The 19,686-nt window shown below is 41.8% G+C and overlaps 1 protein-coding gene across 1 annotated transcript in view; it reads left to right on the forward strand.

The window, feature by feature from the left end:
* The first annotated feature begins 412 nt into the window (after nt 1–412).
* Nucleotides 413–19,686, forward strand: part of COL25A1 (collagen type XXV alpha 1 chain) — a 423,067-nt gene continuing 403,793 nt past the window's right edge. Inside the window, exons 1-2 of the mRNA XM_044277438.1 lie at nt 413–810; nt 8,045–8,114. Of these exons, the coding sequence (XP_044133373.1) occupies nt 517–810; nt 8,045–8,114 (364 nt within the window). The 5' untranslated portion in view covers nt 413–516. The remainder of the gene's footprint in view (nt 811–8,044; nt 8,115–19,686) is intronic.

The following is a 19,686-nucleotide window of genomic DNA, read 5'->3' on the forward strand; positions in this document are numbered from 1 at the left end:
CTAGCTACGTCACTGGTGCCGGGGGAAGTATAACCTATATGAGGGGCCCGGCAATTAGGGGGGACATTATAAGGGTTGGATGACCCCTTTAAGTTCCCAGTTTACCCCTGCTCAGACCCCAGTGAAAAACATTACAGGCTATATTAACTCATAATGTGCAGCAAGCTAACCGACCTGCCATACTGTAAGTGCTCTTCTCAGAGTCACCTAGAGTTTGACATCACTTGGCACTGTGCCCCCTCTACCTGAGCAGTGCCACTACGCCATACAGCCCCCAGTGAGGTGGGAGGGTGCCCGTGGTGAGGGGGTGCTGTCTGCACTGGCTGGGCACTCCGCTACTCCTGGCAGCTCGGATATTTAAAGCTCACAAGGGGGCGGGAAGAGCACACTGCACGGCTGCTGCTACCTCCGTGCTCTCCTCACACAGCTCCGGGGAGCCCAGGCAACAAGTCACCCAGACACCGCCAGAACTTAGTGCCCCTCTCCTTCCCATCCATACACAGCGGGGCGGCAGTGATGCTGCTGAAGGGAGACCCTAAACCTGCCAGCCACCAGGGATGGAGCCGGGAGCAGCCCACGGACGATGCCTCCAGGAGCTGGAGCAGGACTTTGCCCAGTGTGCTGGCCCTGGTGCTTTCTCTCTTTTCCTTGGCATCCTGCGTGTACCTGAATGTAAAGACTGGCGACCTGGAGGGCAGGACGTGGGCTCTGCAGCATGGCAAGTCAGGGGACATCTTCCATGTGCCTGGATTATCTGTGGACCAGCTGAACTCCATCGTGCAGGAGAAGGTGGACCGGCTTCTGTCCCAGGTGTGGAGGCTCTCTCTTCTGCTCTCAGATCTGGAGATGTTCTGTGCATAAGGGGAGCCACAGGGTGCAAGGTTTAGGAGGTCCCAAACATCTCACAACTCATCACCTCTGGGTATATGTGCTGGCAAGGGGAATTGCACTGGGAGCATTTGCCTGATATGCCATTCACACAGGACAGGGCAGTTGTCCCCTCTGCTGTCCTGCAGGCTATAGATGGAGGTTCACATGCACCTCTTATATACTGTACTGGCTTCTAGCATCATTGTGGCATGCAATTTTCCACTTTTTTTTTTTTAAGTCAAAACTGCCAGAAGGGCCTACAGTTTGGGAAAAGGGATTCTATTAGTCAGGATGCAAACTGATTGTGACTGCTAGTTTAGTGGGGTTTCCTAATCTAAGTGTGTGTGTATGTATATATATATATATATATATATATATATATATATATAGAGAGAGAGAATCTTCTGTGTAGTAGAGCTGAATCTTTTGGGGTTACTGTACTTTGTGATGTATTCAATCTCTCCATCAGCTAGTTTACCTGTAGTTCCATGCAGAACTTTGTAATATCAGAGCGAATTGTCCCAAATGAGAAGCTCAGTTCTGTCCTTTTATCTTCTGAATGTCTTTGGTATAAATGGATATCTAATTATACATGTGATAAATCCCTGTTGCATCCTATATGTAAAGGAGGACGGTCCTACTACATTATAGCACAGACACCCAGAACCAGTAGTATATTAGGTGTAACATGGAAGACATAAAGTCCGGATCCAATAGTATAATATGTCATGAACAGAATTTACAAAAGCTATCTATCTATCTATCTATCTATCGATCGTCTATCCTTCTATCTATACATAGTCTATGTATACAGTATATATATCTATATATATATGTGGTTTATCTATATCTATCATCGATCTCATTATCTATCTATCTATCTATCTCACATCTATGTATTCATCTGTTTATCTCTCTAGAATCTATCTGTATCTATCTATCTATCTATCGTCTATCCTATCTATACATAGTCTATGTATACAGTATATATATATATATCTGTGGTTTACCTATATCTATCTATCTATCTATCTATCTATCTATCGATTGTCTATCCTATCTATACATAATCTATGTATGCAGTATATATATCTATATATATATATATCTGTGGTTTATCTATATCTATCATCGATCTCATATGTATGTATCTATCTATCTAATATCTATCTATCTCACATCTACGTATTCATCTGTTTATCTCTCTAGAATCTATCTGTATCTATCTATCTATCTATCGTCTATCCTTCTATCTATACATAGTCTATGTATACAGTATATATATATGTATATCTGTGGTTTATCTATATCTATCTATCTATCTATCTATCATCTATCTCATATCTATCTATCTATCGTCTATCCTTCTATCTATACATAGTATATGTATACAGTATATATATATATATATATATATATATCTGTGGTTTATTTATATCTATCTATCATCAATCTCATATCTCTTTATCTATTTATCTATCTAATATCTATCTATCTATCTATCTATCTATCTATCTATCTCTAACTAACCACTTTTTGATGCTGGCATATTCCGTAAACTAAAGATACCTATGGGCAGACACTGTATCGGTTCATCATATGCTAGTTTCTGTGTAGACTAAGACAGTCATGCTTTTTTTTCTGAAGTCCTCTAAAAATCTGTGCCTTCAGAGTTTAGGTTTCTTGCCTAAAATTTATGCCCAAATGCTACATGGTCAACTATTTCCTATGAGCCTAAGCATTGTAATGAGCAGGTAATCTTTGGTGAACCTTGTTACATATTAGGGAATTGCATTTCCAGTAGTTCCCTAGTATGCAGCCATTACCTAAATTTCAGTCATGTATAGTAGTGGGATTCCATGAATGGAGAGGGGTTGTCATACTGGGCTGGTGGCCATCACCACAGCTCCTCTGCCCTCCCCAGTACCTGAATGCTGGAACTGGAAACAGCGTGGAGAGCTTTTTATTTCCCTGAGTCCATTCTTCTTCCAAACAGGCAATTCACATCGCTGCAAAATATTATTAATAGAATGTTTCTAAAATGATGAATTTTTAGTAAAAGACACAGCTCCATATGTACTGTACTAGCTTATTGACTTGGGCATTTATCCTTCTGGTCTTAGTCCAGCAGAGGTCTGTGAAACATCTGCCTCCTCAGACCCTCTGAGCTGTCAACACCATTCTTAGGGTAAATTCACACTAGGTTTGTGGTATGCTGTTGGTTTATAATCTTGAGACATATAAGACTAGGTGCCTATAGATTTTAATAGTCCTTCAGAAGACTACCCGGTGTATACTGTGATCCGTCAGTCCCATATATCTGGATTTAACAGCATCAGCAACTCTTTTCAAGGCAATGGTATACAAGAACCCATTTCTATTGGTTGTTATACATGTTTTGATGGTTTGTGCATGGCAGTCAAAAGTACTAATATATGCTATTTGTTCAGTGGGACTATTAATAAACCCCCAACATGTCGTGAATATAGCCCTACCGATTCTTGTAGATAATGGAAAGCTTGTCCGAATATCTTCTTGGGTTCTACTGAAGTAGCAGTAGATGAGAATATTCATCTTATGTATAGTGTAGTAGTTCAGTTTTCCTGATACAAATGCCCTGCACAGCTTTTGAGTTAAATGATTGTAGAATTCTGTCTGCTTGTTGCCACCACTAGGGGGAGCTTTCAGTGTTTAAACACTATGCAGTCAGCTCTAAGCTCACCATAGTGATGGCTGCAATCCACTAGAATCTACTAATCTAACTTCGTACTTATGCAGGGAATTTGGATCTCTGTTGAAATAGTGGATCTTCTTCTGATGTAACAACATATATAATACTGTACACTTGTCTCCAGGCAGTGCTGCACATGCGCGGGTGTTAAATGGAATGGTGCATGTGCAAGAATACAGGGCCAGGTGATACAACGGTTGTTGGTCTAGAATGGTTGTGAGAAAACGCGGACTCCAATTGGAGGCTCCCCTTGTAGAGTTGTCCTAAGAATAGGCACAACTCTATTGGAGGCTTGTATGGGAATTTACTCCCAAAGATTTGGTATGCAGCCGCAGGTGGAATGTCTTCTGTATGAAGATGCTTGAATTCACAAAGAAGGATGGATGCAAGCTTCAGTAGGAACCCCTCGGCGCAAGGAACCAAATGACGCAATGCGATAGGCTGTATCTTCTTATTTGGCAAGAAAACGTGTTTTGGGGATCAAATTCCCTTTCATCAAGTTTAAAATTTGTCTGCCTACAATCCAACATCTGTTGGGCTCATGCACACGACCGTGTTTTTTTGTCCGCATCCGATTCACATTTTTTTGGAGCCGGAAGCAGACCTATTCACTTCAATGGGACCGCAACAGATGCGGACATCGCGCCGTGGGTTCTGCAGCCCTGCAAAAAAATGGAACATGTCCTATGTACAAGGATAGGACAGTTCAACAGACCGCAGGATGTTCTGCTCTGCAAAATGCGGAATGCATATGGCCGGTATCTGTGTTTGTGGATCCGCAATTTGTAGACCTCAAAACAGGCTATGGTGGTGTGCATGAGCCCTAAGGCAGAAATCAGCGACTGGCCTTGACTTCTGCCACAGAGCCAATGCAACATGTGTGAGCAGGGCCTTATACTTGTGATCAGTCTGCATGTTCCAGTTGACAGCCGCTATGTGGCATGTCTCACCTCAGGAAGTACAGCACAAGGCTATCCGTGAAGTTAACGCTGCCTAAAATAAAGTGAACGTTTAGATGACCCAGGGGTGCTAGGGTTACTCACACTTGATTTATTTGCTTGTTAAATCACAGTGCTCATGTAACCCCCTATCTTACAAAATATTAAGGGTGGACTGATACGCGGCTTTACCTGGAAGTGAATATGTGTCTGGATGAAGCTGAGCTGATACGTCATTGACCCGTAATAGAGCAATTATGTATTACTCTATACAGCCACTTACAGTGCAACACATAATTACCATACATATGGATTATTTATGATCCACGGAGGCTGCTCATATCGTGATGGGGACATTATTATGCAATCACACAAATATTTTTGGGTTTTAGACAATGGGATATGAGTCTTAGTTGAACAGTGATAGGTGCATTAGACCAGACATCACCTAGTAGGTTGGTCATTCCAAGCTCTGTCTCTTTTCTCTATAGGGTTAATAGTTCCCGAGATATATACATTTTTACATTTATGAAAATTACCTATTTGAAGCACCAAGTGGCTGGCCATAGCACTAGGAGCACTGCTAGTGCAACTCCTCCATGCTCTCTGCACTCCAGCCTCTGCTTTGAGTGACAGGGCTAGACATCTCATCCAGCCTTGTGTTCTTGCAGCAGCACTTGCCCAGTGAATTAGATGCTACTTCCTGAGCTTGGGAAGCAGCAGAAGATCCACTGCACAAGCACCAAAATGGCTTAGTGACTCTGTGCCTGTGCAGTGGATCTGATGAGTGCTGCTTCCGAGCTCATCAGAACTACTGCACAGGCACCATGTCACTGAGTATTGGCGCTGGCGCAAGAACACAGGGCTAGACAAGATGTAAAGCCTTGTCACTCAAAGGGCAGGAGGGAGTACTGCGAGCACAGGGGTGTTGTGCTAGCAGTGCTCCTTTCGCTATGGCAAGCCCCTTGGTGATCCAAATAGGTTATTTACATAAAAATAAAAAATGCATATATCATGGCAACTATTAACCCTATATAGAAAAAAATATATAATTTTACTCAGCATGATCAACCCTACCAGGCAATATGCCAGGTTTACTAGGGTTGATCATGCTAACAGATGCTCCTTAATGAATGCATGCTAAAATATGCCTGTACCGTAAACATCGCTAGGCATGGTATGGTTGTGTTTTTCCCTATTTTTATGGTGTTTTTTGCACACAATGGGGGAAATTTATCAAACTGGTGTAAAGTAGAACTGGCTTAGTTACCCATAGCAACCAATCAGATTCCACCTTTCATATTTCAAAGGAGCAATCTGATTGGTTGCTATGGGCAACTAAGCCAGTTCTACTTTGCACCAGTTTGATAAATCTCCCTCAATGTGTTTTCCCACTAGTGTTTTCCCCTATAGAGAAGGTGATGTGCGAATGCCTGAAAAAATGCCAAGGACATACTATGTTAAAATAAGCAAGAAAGACAAAAAACAACACCTAAAGAACAAAACCTCCAGGAGCAAGCAAAAAAAAACTGTGTTTCTGCGTTTCATATTTCCCATAGACCTTCAGCTAACGTCTGGAAATGGCGTTTTTACAGAAAAATACGCTGCAGAAACCTCAGGTCCAAAGAAACACCACCAAAAGTGCAGGAAAACAGTACTAAAAACAACATTTGAAAGCAACCTTCTTAGATAATATAAAGATTATTTTTTCCAGTCCAAGCAGTAGCATTTGTTTCTAAGTTATATCACTGTATCAATGATCCACTCCTGATTTTGACTTTAAAAACTGCATAAAAAACCTGAATGTGTGGCAGCAGCCTAACTAGGAGCTCCACCAACTTTCATGTTATGTAGAATAGACAAGTAGTGAGTTGGGCAGCGACATACCTTGGTAGATTTTTGGAGTTGTGAGGTCCCTGGATAAGATATAAGGAAACTCATTCTGAAAAGTCTCAATAAATAAATACACCGCCATAGAAGAACTGAGAAGAAATGAGTGTGCTCATATCTCCAGTTTTGTACTCTGACACTGATATTAAGACTTGTGGTTCTCACAAGGGAATTCATTATGCTTTTTGTTGTTGATTTTATATCTTCTTGGTACTTGACAAGTATCCTGGCTGATATTCACTAGGCGTGCTGACCTCTTAGCGCTCTTAGCTCGTATTAATTGCATGTTTACTTGTCAACCGTTGATTTTATTTTTTTCCACTTAATAAAAAGTGTCTTTCAAAAGAAAAATAGAAAATTGCCAAATCTGAAGCACTGCAATGGATGACAACCTTGTTAATAATCCCTTTTCAAGATTAGTTTCAGAATCTACAGCAAGCACAAGACAGCTTACGTTTCATGCACTAGTTATGTATGCTGCATGTATCTGTAAATTATCCCCATAGCATTATCGTCATAGAGGTCCTAATGACCCTGTATACTTATGCTGGCAATATCAGCAATATTCAGCACCACGGGTGGACCTGCTTAGGGTTGTTGCGATACCAAAATTTTTATTCTATTTCAATACCATAAAAAAGTATTGCGATAATTGATACCATTCGATAGCATGCAAAATAAATAAAACACCAAAAGAGCAGCGTGCATTCCACATTTTATGGAATATCCTGCCATAATCGAACAGTTCGATCCTATTTTTGGGGGGAACATGGTGTTCGCACTTTTCTGGGCGTGGCGATATGTAATATGTTTATTTATTTATTGTTTATATATTTATAAAATTGGGAACTTAATATTTTGGTGTTTTTTTTTTTTTTTTACTTAAAGGGATTCTGTCACCAAGTTTTGGGCTATAGAGATGGTCCTAGCCACCAGTGCAGGTTAGCTGCTATTTACCTCGACTCCTCTCCTCCATGTGATTGACAGTCAGGAGTCTAGGCGGAGTGTCCAGGGACTGAGTGGCTAGGGCCCTGCTCTTGGTGCACTTAAAGGGATAGGAGCAGGTTCCAGATGTGGGACATTAACTCTTTAAGCCCTCATTTGCATATTTTTTCCTAAACACAGCAGCGGATCAGGCAAAGATAAGTGTGGTTTTATTCAGCAGGGTCAGCACTTCCAGGCATTATTGCTGGTTTAATAGGGTTGATCCTGCTGATACATTCCATTTAAAGTGTGCCTTTTCATATGAGAAGCACAACATGGGGCAGGTCAGCTCTCCTGTTAGTTAAATGATGCAAAATAATAGGAGCAATCAATTTATATGGCTTTTATCATTTATATGTATTATAGCTATGTGTGCGGTGTATTCGTCGGTCACTCCTGTTTATGTCGTTTTGGCTAATAGGAGAGAAGACCTGTCTCCATACTATGTTGCCCTTATTTAGTTCACAGTTAATGTCATGTGAAAGTACGGCGCAGTATCCATTTCTGTAAATGTTAGCATCATGTTATGTCTGATTTTCTTATATACAGGTCATGTGTTCAGGACGAGTCTGTGAAATCCATCATGTGTTCATTTCAAGCATTAAATCCTGTTCTTTTTTTTTTCCCACAGAGGTCATATGAACACATGGCAAAAATACGAATCTCAAGAGAAGCTCCGGCAGAGTGTAACTGCCCAGCAGGTAAATGAGATCAGTTGATTGACATTTCCTTGCCCTCACTGGCCTTGGCATGCCGGCAGAGGCACAGAGCAGCATATTAGGCCACAGACGGAATCGCATTAGGCCAAGAAAAGGCATTTGTAGGCTCAGCTCACAGCTTTCCTTTTACTGCTTTTTAGGCAATTTTATTTCAGTTGTTGAACTGAGTGCTGGTTTTCTATTGATTCCTTTTGTATACTTGCACTTCGTTCAGTGACCTGTGTTCTACTGGTATACCATTTTAGAAATGGTGCAGTTCGTACGTGGAGACTTATTTTTCAGGCAATGAACCATGGGAAACAGAATGCAGATTAGCTGTCTAGAAGAAAGCCAACTGTCATGAAAGAGATGGTAAATCTAAGGGCCAGTTCACACTGGCACTGATTTTGGAGTGTTTCTGCCTCTAAATCAGCTCCAAAAAATGCCTCAAAACAGCCTCCCATTCATTTCAAAGGGGGTTAAAAAGAAGAGGCATGGCCTGTCTTGGGGCAGAATCTGTGCTGCATCTCCCATTGAAATGAATGAGAAGCATAAAAAACAGCTCCGTGTAAGTCCATACGTTTTTTGTGCGATTTCTGTGCGTTTTTTGGTGCCAAAAACATTAAGCTGAAAATGAACATCCATTGGTTAAAAAAACGCTTAACCCCACCCCATAAAAAATGTGTAAGAAAACACACACGTGAAACGTTCAAAACAAGTGCTGAAAAAATAAATAAACGGCATGTGAACCTTCCCTAAGTGTCATTTTTTGGTGAAATTGAAAGAATGGCACAGCTTGAGATAGGGATTGACTTGCAGTAACTGCTGCCAGGATGAGTTGAACAGCTTGAGTCATGTCTGACAGTCTGGTTGCTAGGATACACTACCTAACAATCACCATATCCTTAGCAACCAGTCTCTCAGATAATCTGCTTGCTTGGTTCAACATAAAATGGTCATATAAAAAATGTAATTCACTTAGATGGGCTGATCTGCAATGGCAGACAGCCCATGGACACTCTTTCTAACCCCCTTTATCAGAGAAGGGGAACAGAGTACATTTATCAAAACTCTCTTTGTTGCCCATAGCAACCAATCACAGCTCAGTTTTCATGCCGCCAGTGCAGTTTAAGAAATGAAAGCTGAACACTGGTTGGTAGTTATGAGCAACAAAGACAATTGTTCTTTCAGACAGATTTGATTAATCTGCCACAGAGTGTATATTACAGACCTAGAGCACATTCTGTGCGGTATTGTATTGGCCGTATCTAATCTATTCCCTAGTTTTACAAAAAAAAAGTGTAGATGAAATTGCAGTTGTGTGCATGATTTTTGGGCAGGTTTTTTAATGAAACATGATGAAAAAAATGTGGCAGAAAGAAATAAAAGGTATATTTCCTTAGGTACATTCTTTTCTTCAAAAAATGTGGGGAATAACTTCGCTTCTAATCATAGCCTATAAGTACCAATACATATTACATGGTTGCTGAGCAAATCTAAGATCTATGATGGTGTATAGACTTTGCCCTTATGACAGATGTGGGGGAAGTAAGGATTGGGCAATTTGGATTTCAACATGCCCGATCCCCACTCTTGATTTTGGCTTCCAGAGCTACATCAGGAAACCTGTCCGTGTGGCAGCACCTTAGGTCACAGGGATGTATCCATAGTGTGGCTGCAAACCAATGCTGGCTTATGATTTTACCGCAAATTGGTACGGTTTTGTAGGTTAATAGCAGTTTTACCCACGGAATTGCATGGCCATCATCATTCAATTTGTAAACCACTTGGAGGTGCAGATTTAGCGACAATGCTGCTCCGTTTGGCCGCTTGGTGACTGCACCAGGTGGCTCTACCCTAAGCTGTATGGAATCCTTAAAGGCTATGTACACCTTCAAGGGGAAATTTTTGTGATTGCATTTTACTCATTTTGAGCTAAAAATCTTTTTTTCATTTGGTCTTTATTAGAAATATTGAGCCGTTCTGTCACAAAGGATTAACTGTTTTTCTAGCTGTGTGAATTGCATTTTTTACTTTCACTTTATCTCTAAATTACTAAAAGGTCATAAACACTTATTTAAGCTACATTCTCATCAGTAAGATAGCTATAATGAGTGTTTATAATGTCAGAGAGCAGAGATAAGGAGCCAAGAGCAGAGTGTAAATTCAGATCCTGCTACTAGATAAACTCAAGGCTGCACAAAGACAGTGGTTCAACATTTTTAATAAAGACCAATTGAAAATTTACTTTTAGCTCAAATGAGTACAATTCAATAATAAATAAAATTTTAAAGTGGCAATTATGCCCAAGAAAATATCCTTTACCTTTGTCTTAAATCAATAGAATCCCAGCATTGTTTTATTGTTCTGACATAGAGGAGGGAAATATCACCTGCAGCACACGCTCCACTCCAGCAAGCTGCTATCAATTATTATTTTACGTGCTCATTTGAGAAACGCTGAACGCTGCACGAAAGCATAAGCTGCATCAATGACCGTCCTCTGTCTGTTGTGTTTAATTTCTCTTTGATTAGTTTCTCAGCCTTGAGCGAAAGTTGTTCTTGTTCAACTTCATTTGCTGACCCAGGTTAAAAAGACTGAATCTATGTACACTGGAGTAATAGAGGTGAGATCACCTCTGACAGCCGCAGCGTCCACAGGCGTCCACAGCAGCATTATGTAGGGAGGATTGATGAATGACAGGGCTCTTGTGTGAGATAAAAGGCTATGTTTAGGGCTGGAATTCAGGCTGGGGGTCTCATGGCAGCGGGAGCTGACTTGTGACAAACGCTGCCTGCATGACAGAGTACTGGCCCCAAGGGATGCAACAGCCTGTGACAGTTGGCTTCCTACGATACCCTTGGCAGAACCATCCTATCCTGCCTTGCTTGGAAATGTAATACATTATATTAGCTAGGGCTGGATTAGTAGAAACTCAGCTGGGTGGTTTGTAGACTCCCTGATACAGGCTGCGGTATTCCTAATATGTCCATAAACACTGTTGTATTATGCATTGACAATCTGTTTAGATTTCGGGTGGAGTGTGTAGATTTTTTGGGGCGCTGAAGTTGCGGAAGCCTCATGGTTTCCTATGATATGACTATAGATTCACCAGTGAAAAAAAAATTACTTGTCATAATGCTGGTAACAGTAAAAATCGTGTATGCCTCTAGGGTTACACAGTGGATTGGTAACAAGGAATTCTGCTTTTCTGCTTCGCTGCCACTAGAGCTTAACATGACATCATTTTATAGAGCTGTGCTGAAGTAGCAGATCTATGCCTGCTAGCAATCATCAGGCCTGGTTTGCTATCACACTGCCTAGTGTACTAGCATACACAGATCAGATACGTCGTGACACTCATGCCAAGGGAAAAGTTTACAGGTGGAACGAATAGCAAATGCTGCCATTTATTGGTCAAACATGGTGTCTCAGGTCACATTGGTTACTATATTTGATATATACAGTAACTTAAATATCAGCTTAATAAAATAGACAAACACAATCTAAATTGGAAATATTTGGCCGTGATGTTTATAAAGGTTGTCATGAATTCATATTGCAATAAATTAGCTATAATAAATTAATTAAAACCATAAAATATTAAAATCATCATCAATTAATCCATCAGATGTCATATCAACCAGTCCACTCAGCATTAACTGGGCGACAAAATTCCCACAAACATCGCAACAGTTCATAAAAGCATAAAAATAGGGAGGGCAGTTGGGGTGCTGATCTTAAATCTTCTTGGACAAGCTCCAACCTCTGGAGGGGATTCCTCCCGCCACTTGAAGCTTGGACCAATCAATAAACTTGGACAAGAAATCAGGATTGGTTTACATCACGTTTAATGTATCCATTGGGAAAAAAGTATTACAAAAGCATAGCATACCACGCTTTTCCATCCTGCAGAGTCTGGTAAAAAAGTATACTTTTTTTTAACAGCAAAGCTCTATGGTGATGTACACCACTGTATGGTGTCTGTCTGTGGCATCCGTTAAGGTATCCATTTTTGTATACGTCAAGTGGATGGCAAAAAGTAATGTAAACCCGACCTAAAACTGCTTGTGCTCCACACAGCTGCCCCATATATGACCTGTTCAAATGGTAAGTACCACTACAGCAATAAAATAGGTAGTGAGGGAGAGAGAAAGAGGATAGAGGGAGCATGGAAATAGAGGGGAGAATAACAAATAGAAGGGAACTAACCGTAAAAACACAGCCCCGAACTTTCAGGTCATCAGCCCTTTAAACTGTAACAACATAAAAGTGACTAAGCCACCATGTGGCTATGGGTGGGCGTTATCCTACTGAAAATATACTTAAATGCTATGTACACCTTCGGAGGAATTTTATTTTTTTATGATTGCAGGTTACTCATTTTTGGATAAAAATACTTTTTTTCAATTGGCCTTTATTAAAAATATTGAGCTGTTCTGTCATAAAGGGTTAACTGTTTTTCTAACTGTGTGGCTGGTGGTTTCACTTTCATCTTTTCAACCTTATCTCTAAACTACTAAACTACATACACACTTATTTAGGCCACATTCTTATCAGTAAGATAAGAACTGAGCTATAATGAGTGTTTAGGAGATCATAGAGCAGAGATAAGGAGTCCATCTGCTCCTGGTCTGACGAAAAAGACAGAAAATCCAAAGGGTGCAACTTGACCATCTGAGCTCTGTAGAGAAAAAAGGAAGCCATATTTTTAATAAAGACAAATAAAAAAAAAAGTATTTTTAGCTTAAAATGAGGATAATGCAAATATTTTAAAAAATACCCGCAAAGGTGTACATAGCCTTTAAAATTAAACCCTCCAAATGCTTATTCAATAGCAGGCACTGTTTTTAACTAAACTCATACCTTGGGGCACCTTGGTACGAAAAACTTTGTATATCGTACATAGCGCCCCAGCCTGATGTATGATATAACGTGGGAAACCATACTTTTCCATTAAATAATATTTCTGAAGGAATGAAACGCTGTCCCATTACTCCTCTATGTGGAATGGTCCTAGTTGCAGAACCATGGAGGGAAAATGTACATGCTTATACGTATGCCCTGTTAGTAGTGTGAAGAATAGATCAGGAGCCAGTAATAAGTGTGGTAATAGATTATGTGCCCACAGTATTGTGGACTATTTTTTATTTTTTGGGGGGATCCTTGTCCGTTTTTGCGGGTGAGAATAGCGCTATCGTTGATGAGAGTGAGAAAAAAACTGAAAACACATGGAAACTATCTGCTTTTCAAGGATCCATGTTTTTGGAGATGGAAACAGCTGTGTGCACGGGGCCTTGATCAGATGGTGCTGACTTGATGTCACTACTTGTCACTTGCCTTTGTCTGTAAGGAATATTGTAAATTCTAAATAACTTGCAATAGTTTCCTTGTTAAATTTTGCATATGGTTTCACTACGTGTTTTTTCCCCCCACTTGGTACTCATGCATCAACTAATCTATGGCTACAAACCTGCATAGGTATGTCAAGAAATATTCACTTATCACCATTTTGTACTACCTCCAAAACTTTGGTCTGTTCACATTTTCTGTTCCTTTTTACGGCAATAGTAGCTCAGTTTGCAGCACTACTCTTGCAACCAAAATTACCAAGATCTGGTTCTCAGTCTGAAGAACCCCATGATGAATGGATGAGACCTGTCAGAAATCTTTGCAATCTGTTTGAAACCGTATGAGCCATAGATTTGATATGACTGGAACCCATGAGGCTAGTGTGAACGGTCCTCTGAAAAGCGCTGCCTGACATTATAAAAAAAAAACCAGGACAGGTTGTACTTTCAGCGCCGATTATAGATGTTAGATTCCAGTATGTATAGACAGAGAACAATCTTTACACATCTTTAGCAGTGAAAGGGTTAAATAATGCCAGACTCGGTTTGCTTATGTGCAGATGTCGGACTTATTTCCATGTGAAAGGTTGGCATAAATAAGGACATACTTTATCACATTCTGGGGTGTAATCTCTTGAGTTGTGAGCATGCTTTTTACATTATCTCTTGGATTGCCTAAAGCCGAAATGTGTGCCCACCCTCTGTGTCTTTATTGCAGAGATTTCTCCTTCCCCTGCGAACATATATATCTCATCCCTACACATACAGGATGCACCCAGTCGTCATGTCAGGATCACTGGGTTGGAGCCAAACACTTGGATCGGTCTTTGTGACGTGAATATGAGGATTGATGATCCTGTCTGGAACACTGGCCTTAAATAGGATTACAGCTAATACAGTAGAAGGAGCAAGAGAAGGGGCTCATGTTGAAAGAGTTTTTTTAATGCATAGAGAAGCAGGGAACAAAAGAGATAAGATTGAAACATACTGGACTGATTTAATATACATCAGCATTTATAGAGGAGAACTTTTCAGATTCCTTGAAAGCTCCTGCACATTTTTCCTTGTCCTGTCAAATGATGAAGTCACCAGAGATTACTTCCAACCGTTGAACTAGCTGAGTATTTGCTAACTTCCTGACTGAACAGTGGTTTGTAGTGGAACTTGTTCCTGGGCCCAGGGCTGGGTAAACTTTGGAGGTGAAGGAGATCCTCCCTTATTCTGCACGGGCCACCACCCTCTTTTTTGTCCTCAACTGTAGAATTTGCTTTGTCACATCAGAACTAGCAGAGTGAAAGTCTTTGAAGGCACTTATTCAGTGGTTCAATTGATCGTCGTAACTGTAATTCATAAGGCCCCATAGTAAAATAAGAAGGGGCCCCACCACTTAGTGTTAGAAAATTAGCACAGCAGCCTAAGTAGCAATAATTAAAGGTATGTATTATAGAACTATATATCAGATAACCTACATCATAGCAAAAAGCCACCATATTGTTATTCCCCACAAAAAAAGTGAAATGTTCTTGCACCTGATTGGGCCCCCTCAACCTCTGGGCCCTATGGCAAGTGCTATGGCTTCTATGGCTTTAGGAACGGCCTTGGGTTCATCAGAGGTGTGGTATGTGACCACATGCATCCCAACATTTTGGATTGTCATAGAGGCTCATGATTCCATTGTATGAAAGATGCGTATCTGTACACTGGAATAGTTTTTAGTTGGCACACTAGAACATAAGTGTTAAAATGTATGCATTTGTGAGGTCCAAATTGCATCAAATCATGAACTCATGTACAGTATAGAGTATAATATGCAGATATGAACCATATACAAAGAAAAGCAAAGAAAAACAGAGAGATTTTTTCGTGAAAAGTACTTCAAAAGAAAAGACACTTGGAAAGGTTGATGACCATATGATAATATGTTTTCATTGAAAATTAATTTGCAGCATACATTGCCTGGTTGAAAAAGAGGTTTGTGGCAGGTGCAGCACTATGAAGTCCCTTTTGCGCTGCGGCGTTAGAAGAATTCTGATAGCTCTGACTTTTAGTCTAACCAGACTGTCTGTTACTCTGTAATTCCTCTAGTGCCGGTCTATGGAAACAGTAGGTTTAAAGAGCACACCAAATGCTTGAAATAACTTCTTTATTAACTTCAACTTTTCTTTATATCACTAACACTGCCGCCTCCGTAGCAGATAGTCCAAGTACAAAACACGTGTTGAATAAAGTATCATAAAATGGTGGTATGCATAAGATGGTGGTTCAACTGTTCAATCTTGTCATTCAAGATAAAATGGTGGATATATTTCTCTCTTGAGTATCTGTACTCTCACTTTAAGTTATTTAAGCATTTTATGATCTGAGAGGTATATCTGAGGTTAACCAATAGTTCACTTGCTCTAATTGGTCTGCAGTTTGCCCTATACAATTGCTTATGATCTGGTATGAGCAGTTTGCATTTGTATGCAATTTGTTTGGATTGTATGATTGTATGGCTCAGTAGTTCTTTTGTATGGTGGAACTGTAAACATACATATAACCCGTTCAGTATACAGTTCTAATCACTATATTAACAGTAGCAACGTTATATAACTGTTTTAAATACATATTTTGGCCTCTTGCTTCCATAAAACACAGCTCTTAGTGCAGTGTGTGTCTGTTCAGCTCCTCTCTCTGGTGAATAATGATTCTAGCAGCTCCTGCTAGGGGAATTTCCCACACAAGCTGTGTGTGAGTCTAGCTGTAATTGGTCAAAACTCCTGAGCTATGTGAGGCTAGCTAGGATTGGTCAAGATGCCTGCTTTGCAACAACAGTTTAACTCTATGCTTTCTGTTGTGTCTGCTGTGTCATTGAGCTTACCTTACATTATATAATGAATCTTAAAGGCATATTATCTTTTCTGCTTCTGTGAACACAATATATATAACATATATGACATCCAAACATGAAGTAACTGTAAATAACTCTGCTTTGTCGTTAACACACAAACATAGGAACTGTATTAAGGTTATTGGCAGGTTTAGCTGTATAAACATATAAGCTATATTAGCAACTTAGGACAGGTATTAGCTGGCCAGCTACAGGGTTTCCAGAGCATCTTCTACCGATGATCAGTCAAAACCACTGACAGAACACGGATGGCATTAACGTTCTGTTAATATTGTAGTTTTCATAGACTTCAATAAGCATGTTTGGTCCACATCAAGGACTCAATGGGAAATCACTGTTGTGTGAATAAACACATTAAAATAAATGGATCTGTCTGCTGTCCATGGAGAGCAAGAGCAGCACACACCCTTAATTCACTGACACATAAATGAGGCCTAAAACTGGGAGAGGAGAGAGAAAGCACAGACAGCAGTCAGGAACTAGAGCACAGCTCTGATGGATTTCTGTCAGACTCTGCAACCACCAGCAACTAGGTGAAGGAATTACACACACTCTGCATAAGCAAACTAGTAGGAAATTTGGAATGAAGGCTGTGACGAACTGCGACCGCCGCGGCCACAATACGTCACGAAACCGTCACAGCGCCCCTAGTGGTCAATCCGCAAACAGGCCCCCCAGCCACTTCCAGCACACCGACAGTCTAACTTGAGTCCGTACAGTCGATAGGCTGAAAGCGCAGGGAGTGGACCTCCGATTGACCGCAAGTAAGCGTGCGACGAACTGCGACCGGAACTACACACAGGGTAGTTTAACTGCCACCACCTTGCAATTTATGGGAGCAAGGACCCCACTATCTAGATAACACAACCGAGTAGCTTTCCCTTCGGAGAGGCTAGGGTAAGTTTTTGCAGTGTTTGAAAACAGGCATATGGCTAGAGAAATGACTTGGAGGTCATTTATTATATATCTATATACAATACAAATTATCACGATGCACAGTAATTATTAACACAATAATCAAGGAGAGTATAGTCCAATAAACAAAAAGAGAGAAAAGAAAGAAAATACTTAGTTTCCGCAGAAAAGATGTCCGTTGGGGAAATAGTCCGTTGCAGGGGTCAAGTCCAAGAAGCCTTTGTCCAGTGTAATATGCCTACAGCCCACAGGTTCTCTGGCTGAGGCCCTCTTTAGGTGTTGTTAAAAGTGGAGAACTCCTTTAGCAGATTCTAGATGTGTTATAAAGGGTCTCAGAATCAAGGCGGGGAATTGAGAGTCCGCCTGCTGGGGCCGGCTGTATTCCTGAGGTGAATGTCAGTTCTGAAATATGGCATGTGCCATATCGTGGGATGTCTCCGCTGTACACAAGTAACAAGCACATATTCGCATTCCCTACAAAATATGGAGTTCAGGGATACCAAATATTACTATTATAACTGGTTCTATGATGGGGTAACACCATAACTTTACCTGGGCACATCTTAGAGTTATGTTTGTCCTATGTAAACGTCCAGTGAATTCTGAGTGACACGATGATGTAATTTTTACGTCCGTAAGATGCATGGTCTCTCTTGAAAAGGTAAAAATCATATCTCAGATTCATGTTGCAGTCTGGGAAACCTTGGTGCCGGCTTGTCTGCAGCAAGCCAGCTTACAGACCCTGATAGCAGCGACACCAATCGGCTCCCCCCAGGTGCCGTCTTCACACCTAGCTGTGATATCTCTTCAGGAAGAGAAGTTCTTTTGTCAACCATAGGAAGCCAGCTGTAATTGCGTTATCTGCTAGGCATCTATTGACTGACTTGAACAAAAGGACTATGTTGTTCTCTGGGTACAACAGAAGAAGACGCTCTGAATAATCAAATTGTAGGTTCTGGGGCCTAGGGAAATAATTACTGTTTAATAAGGCAGAGTAATATTGATAATATTGGGAGGACAGTTCAATATTCTCGCGGCTCATCCGTGACACCTCCCCCCCGCGTCTGTGGCTAGACATCCGTCCGCAAGACGGGTGGCGTCGCCGCTAACCTGCGCTGATCGGTCTGGATCGCCGTTGCACCGGGATAAGCCATCCGCATTTTGATGTCTGCTGCCTGCCCTGTGCTGGATGGTAAAATCGTACTGCTGCAGCGACAAGCTCCAACGTAGGAGTTTCCCGTTGGACCCCGCAGTACGGTTCAGCCAACTGAGAGGATTATGGTCCGTAATGATTGTGAAGGAGCGGCCGTACAGATAGGATTGAAGCTTCTGCAGGGCCCACACAATCGCCAGACACTCCTTTTCTGTAGTTGAGTAGGAGACTTCTCGGGGAAGAAGTTTCCGGCTCAGGTACAGAAGAGGATGCTCGTCCCCTTTTCCATCCACCTGGCTTAAGACAGCGCCGAGACCATAATCTGATGCGTCGGTTTGCACTACGAACCGACGGCTGAAATCTGGGGCTTGAAGCACAGGGGCGCTAGCTAACGCCTGCTTCAAGGCCCGGAAGGCGTTCTCACACTCAGGGGTCCACGTAACCACTTTCGGGTGCTTCTTACCAGTGGCATCCGTCAGGGGCTTCGCGATGGCACTATAGGCCGGTACAAACTTCCTATAGTAGCCCGCGGTCCCCAGGAATGCCTGAACCTGTCGCTTGGTGATAGGCCGAGGCCACGCTAAGATGGCGTCAACCTTTCCCGTGTCCGGTTTCAGGGTGTTCCCTCCCACTCGGTGCCCTAAATACTGGACTTCCGTCATGCCAATCTGACACTTACTTGGCTTAACTGTCAAATTGGCTGCAGCCAGCCGTTGCAGTACCTGGGACAGATGTTTGAGGTGTTCTTCCCAGGTGGGGCTAAACACCGCAATATCGTCCAAATATGCTGCAGCGAACGGCTGCATTTCCTCCAGCAGGTCGTTCATAGCCCGCTGGAACGTGGCAGGCGCATTTTTCATTCCAAAGGGCATCGTCGTAAATTCGAAGAGCCCGAAGGGAGTGATAAAGGCCGACTTCTGCCGCGCGTCCGGGGCAAGAGGGATCTGCCAGTACCCCCGGCTCAGATCCATGATTGATAGATAGCGGCAGCCGCCAGCTTATCTAGCATCTCATCGATGCGAGGCATGGGGTAGGCGTCCGTAGTGGTTACAGCGTTCAACTTCCGGTAGTCCACGCAGAACCGCGTCGTCTTGTCTTTCTTGGGTACCAAGACGACGGGTGCCGCCCATGGACTACAGGACCGCTGAACGACCCCCAGTTCTAGCATCTCCCCCACCTCACGCTGCATGTCCGCCTGCACCTCCGGAGAGACGCGATAGGCGGATTGCTTGATGGGGGGATGTGCTCCGGTATCTAACCGGTGAG

The sequence above is a fragment of the Bufo gargarizans genome, chromosome 1 (genome assembly GCF_014858855.1).
Source record: "Bufo gargarizans isolate SCDJY-AF-19 chromosome 1, ASM1485885v1, whole genome shotgun sequence".
NCBI classification, from domain to species: Eukaryota; Metazoa; Chordata; class Amphibia; order Anura; family Bufonidae; genus Bufo; species Bufo gargarizans.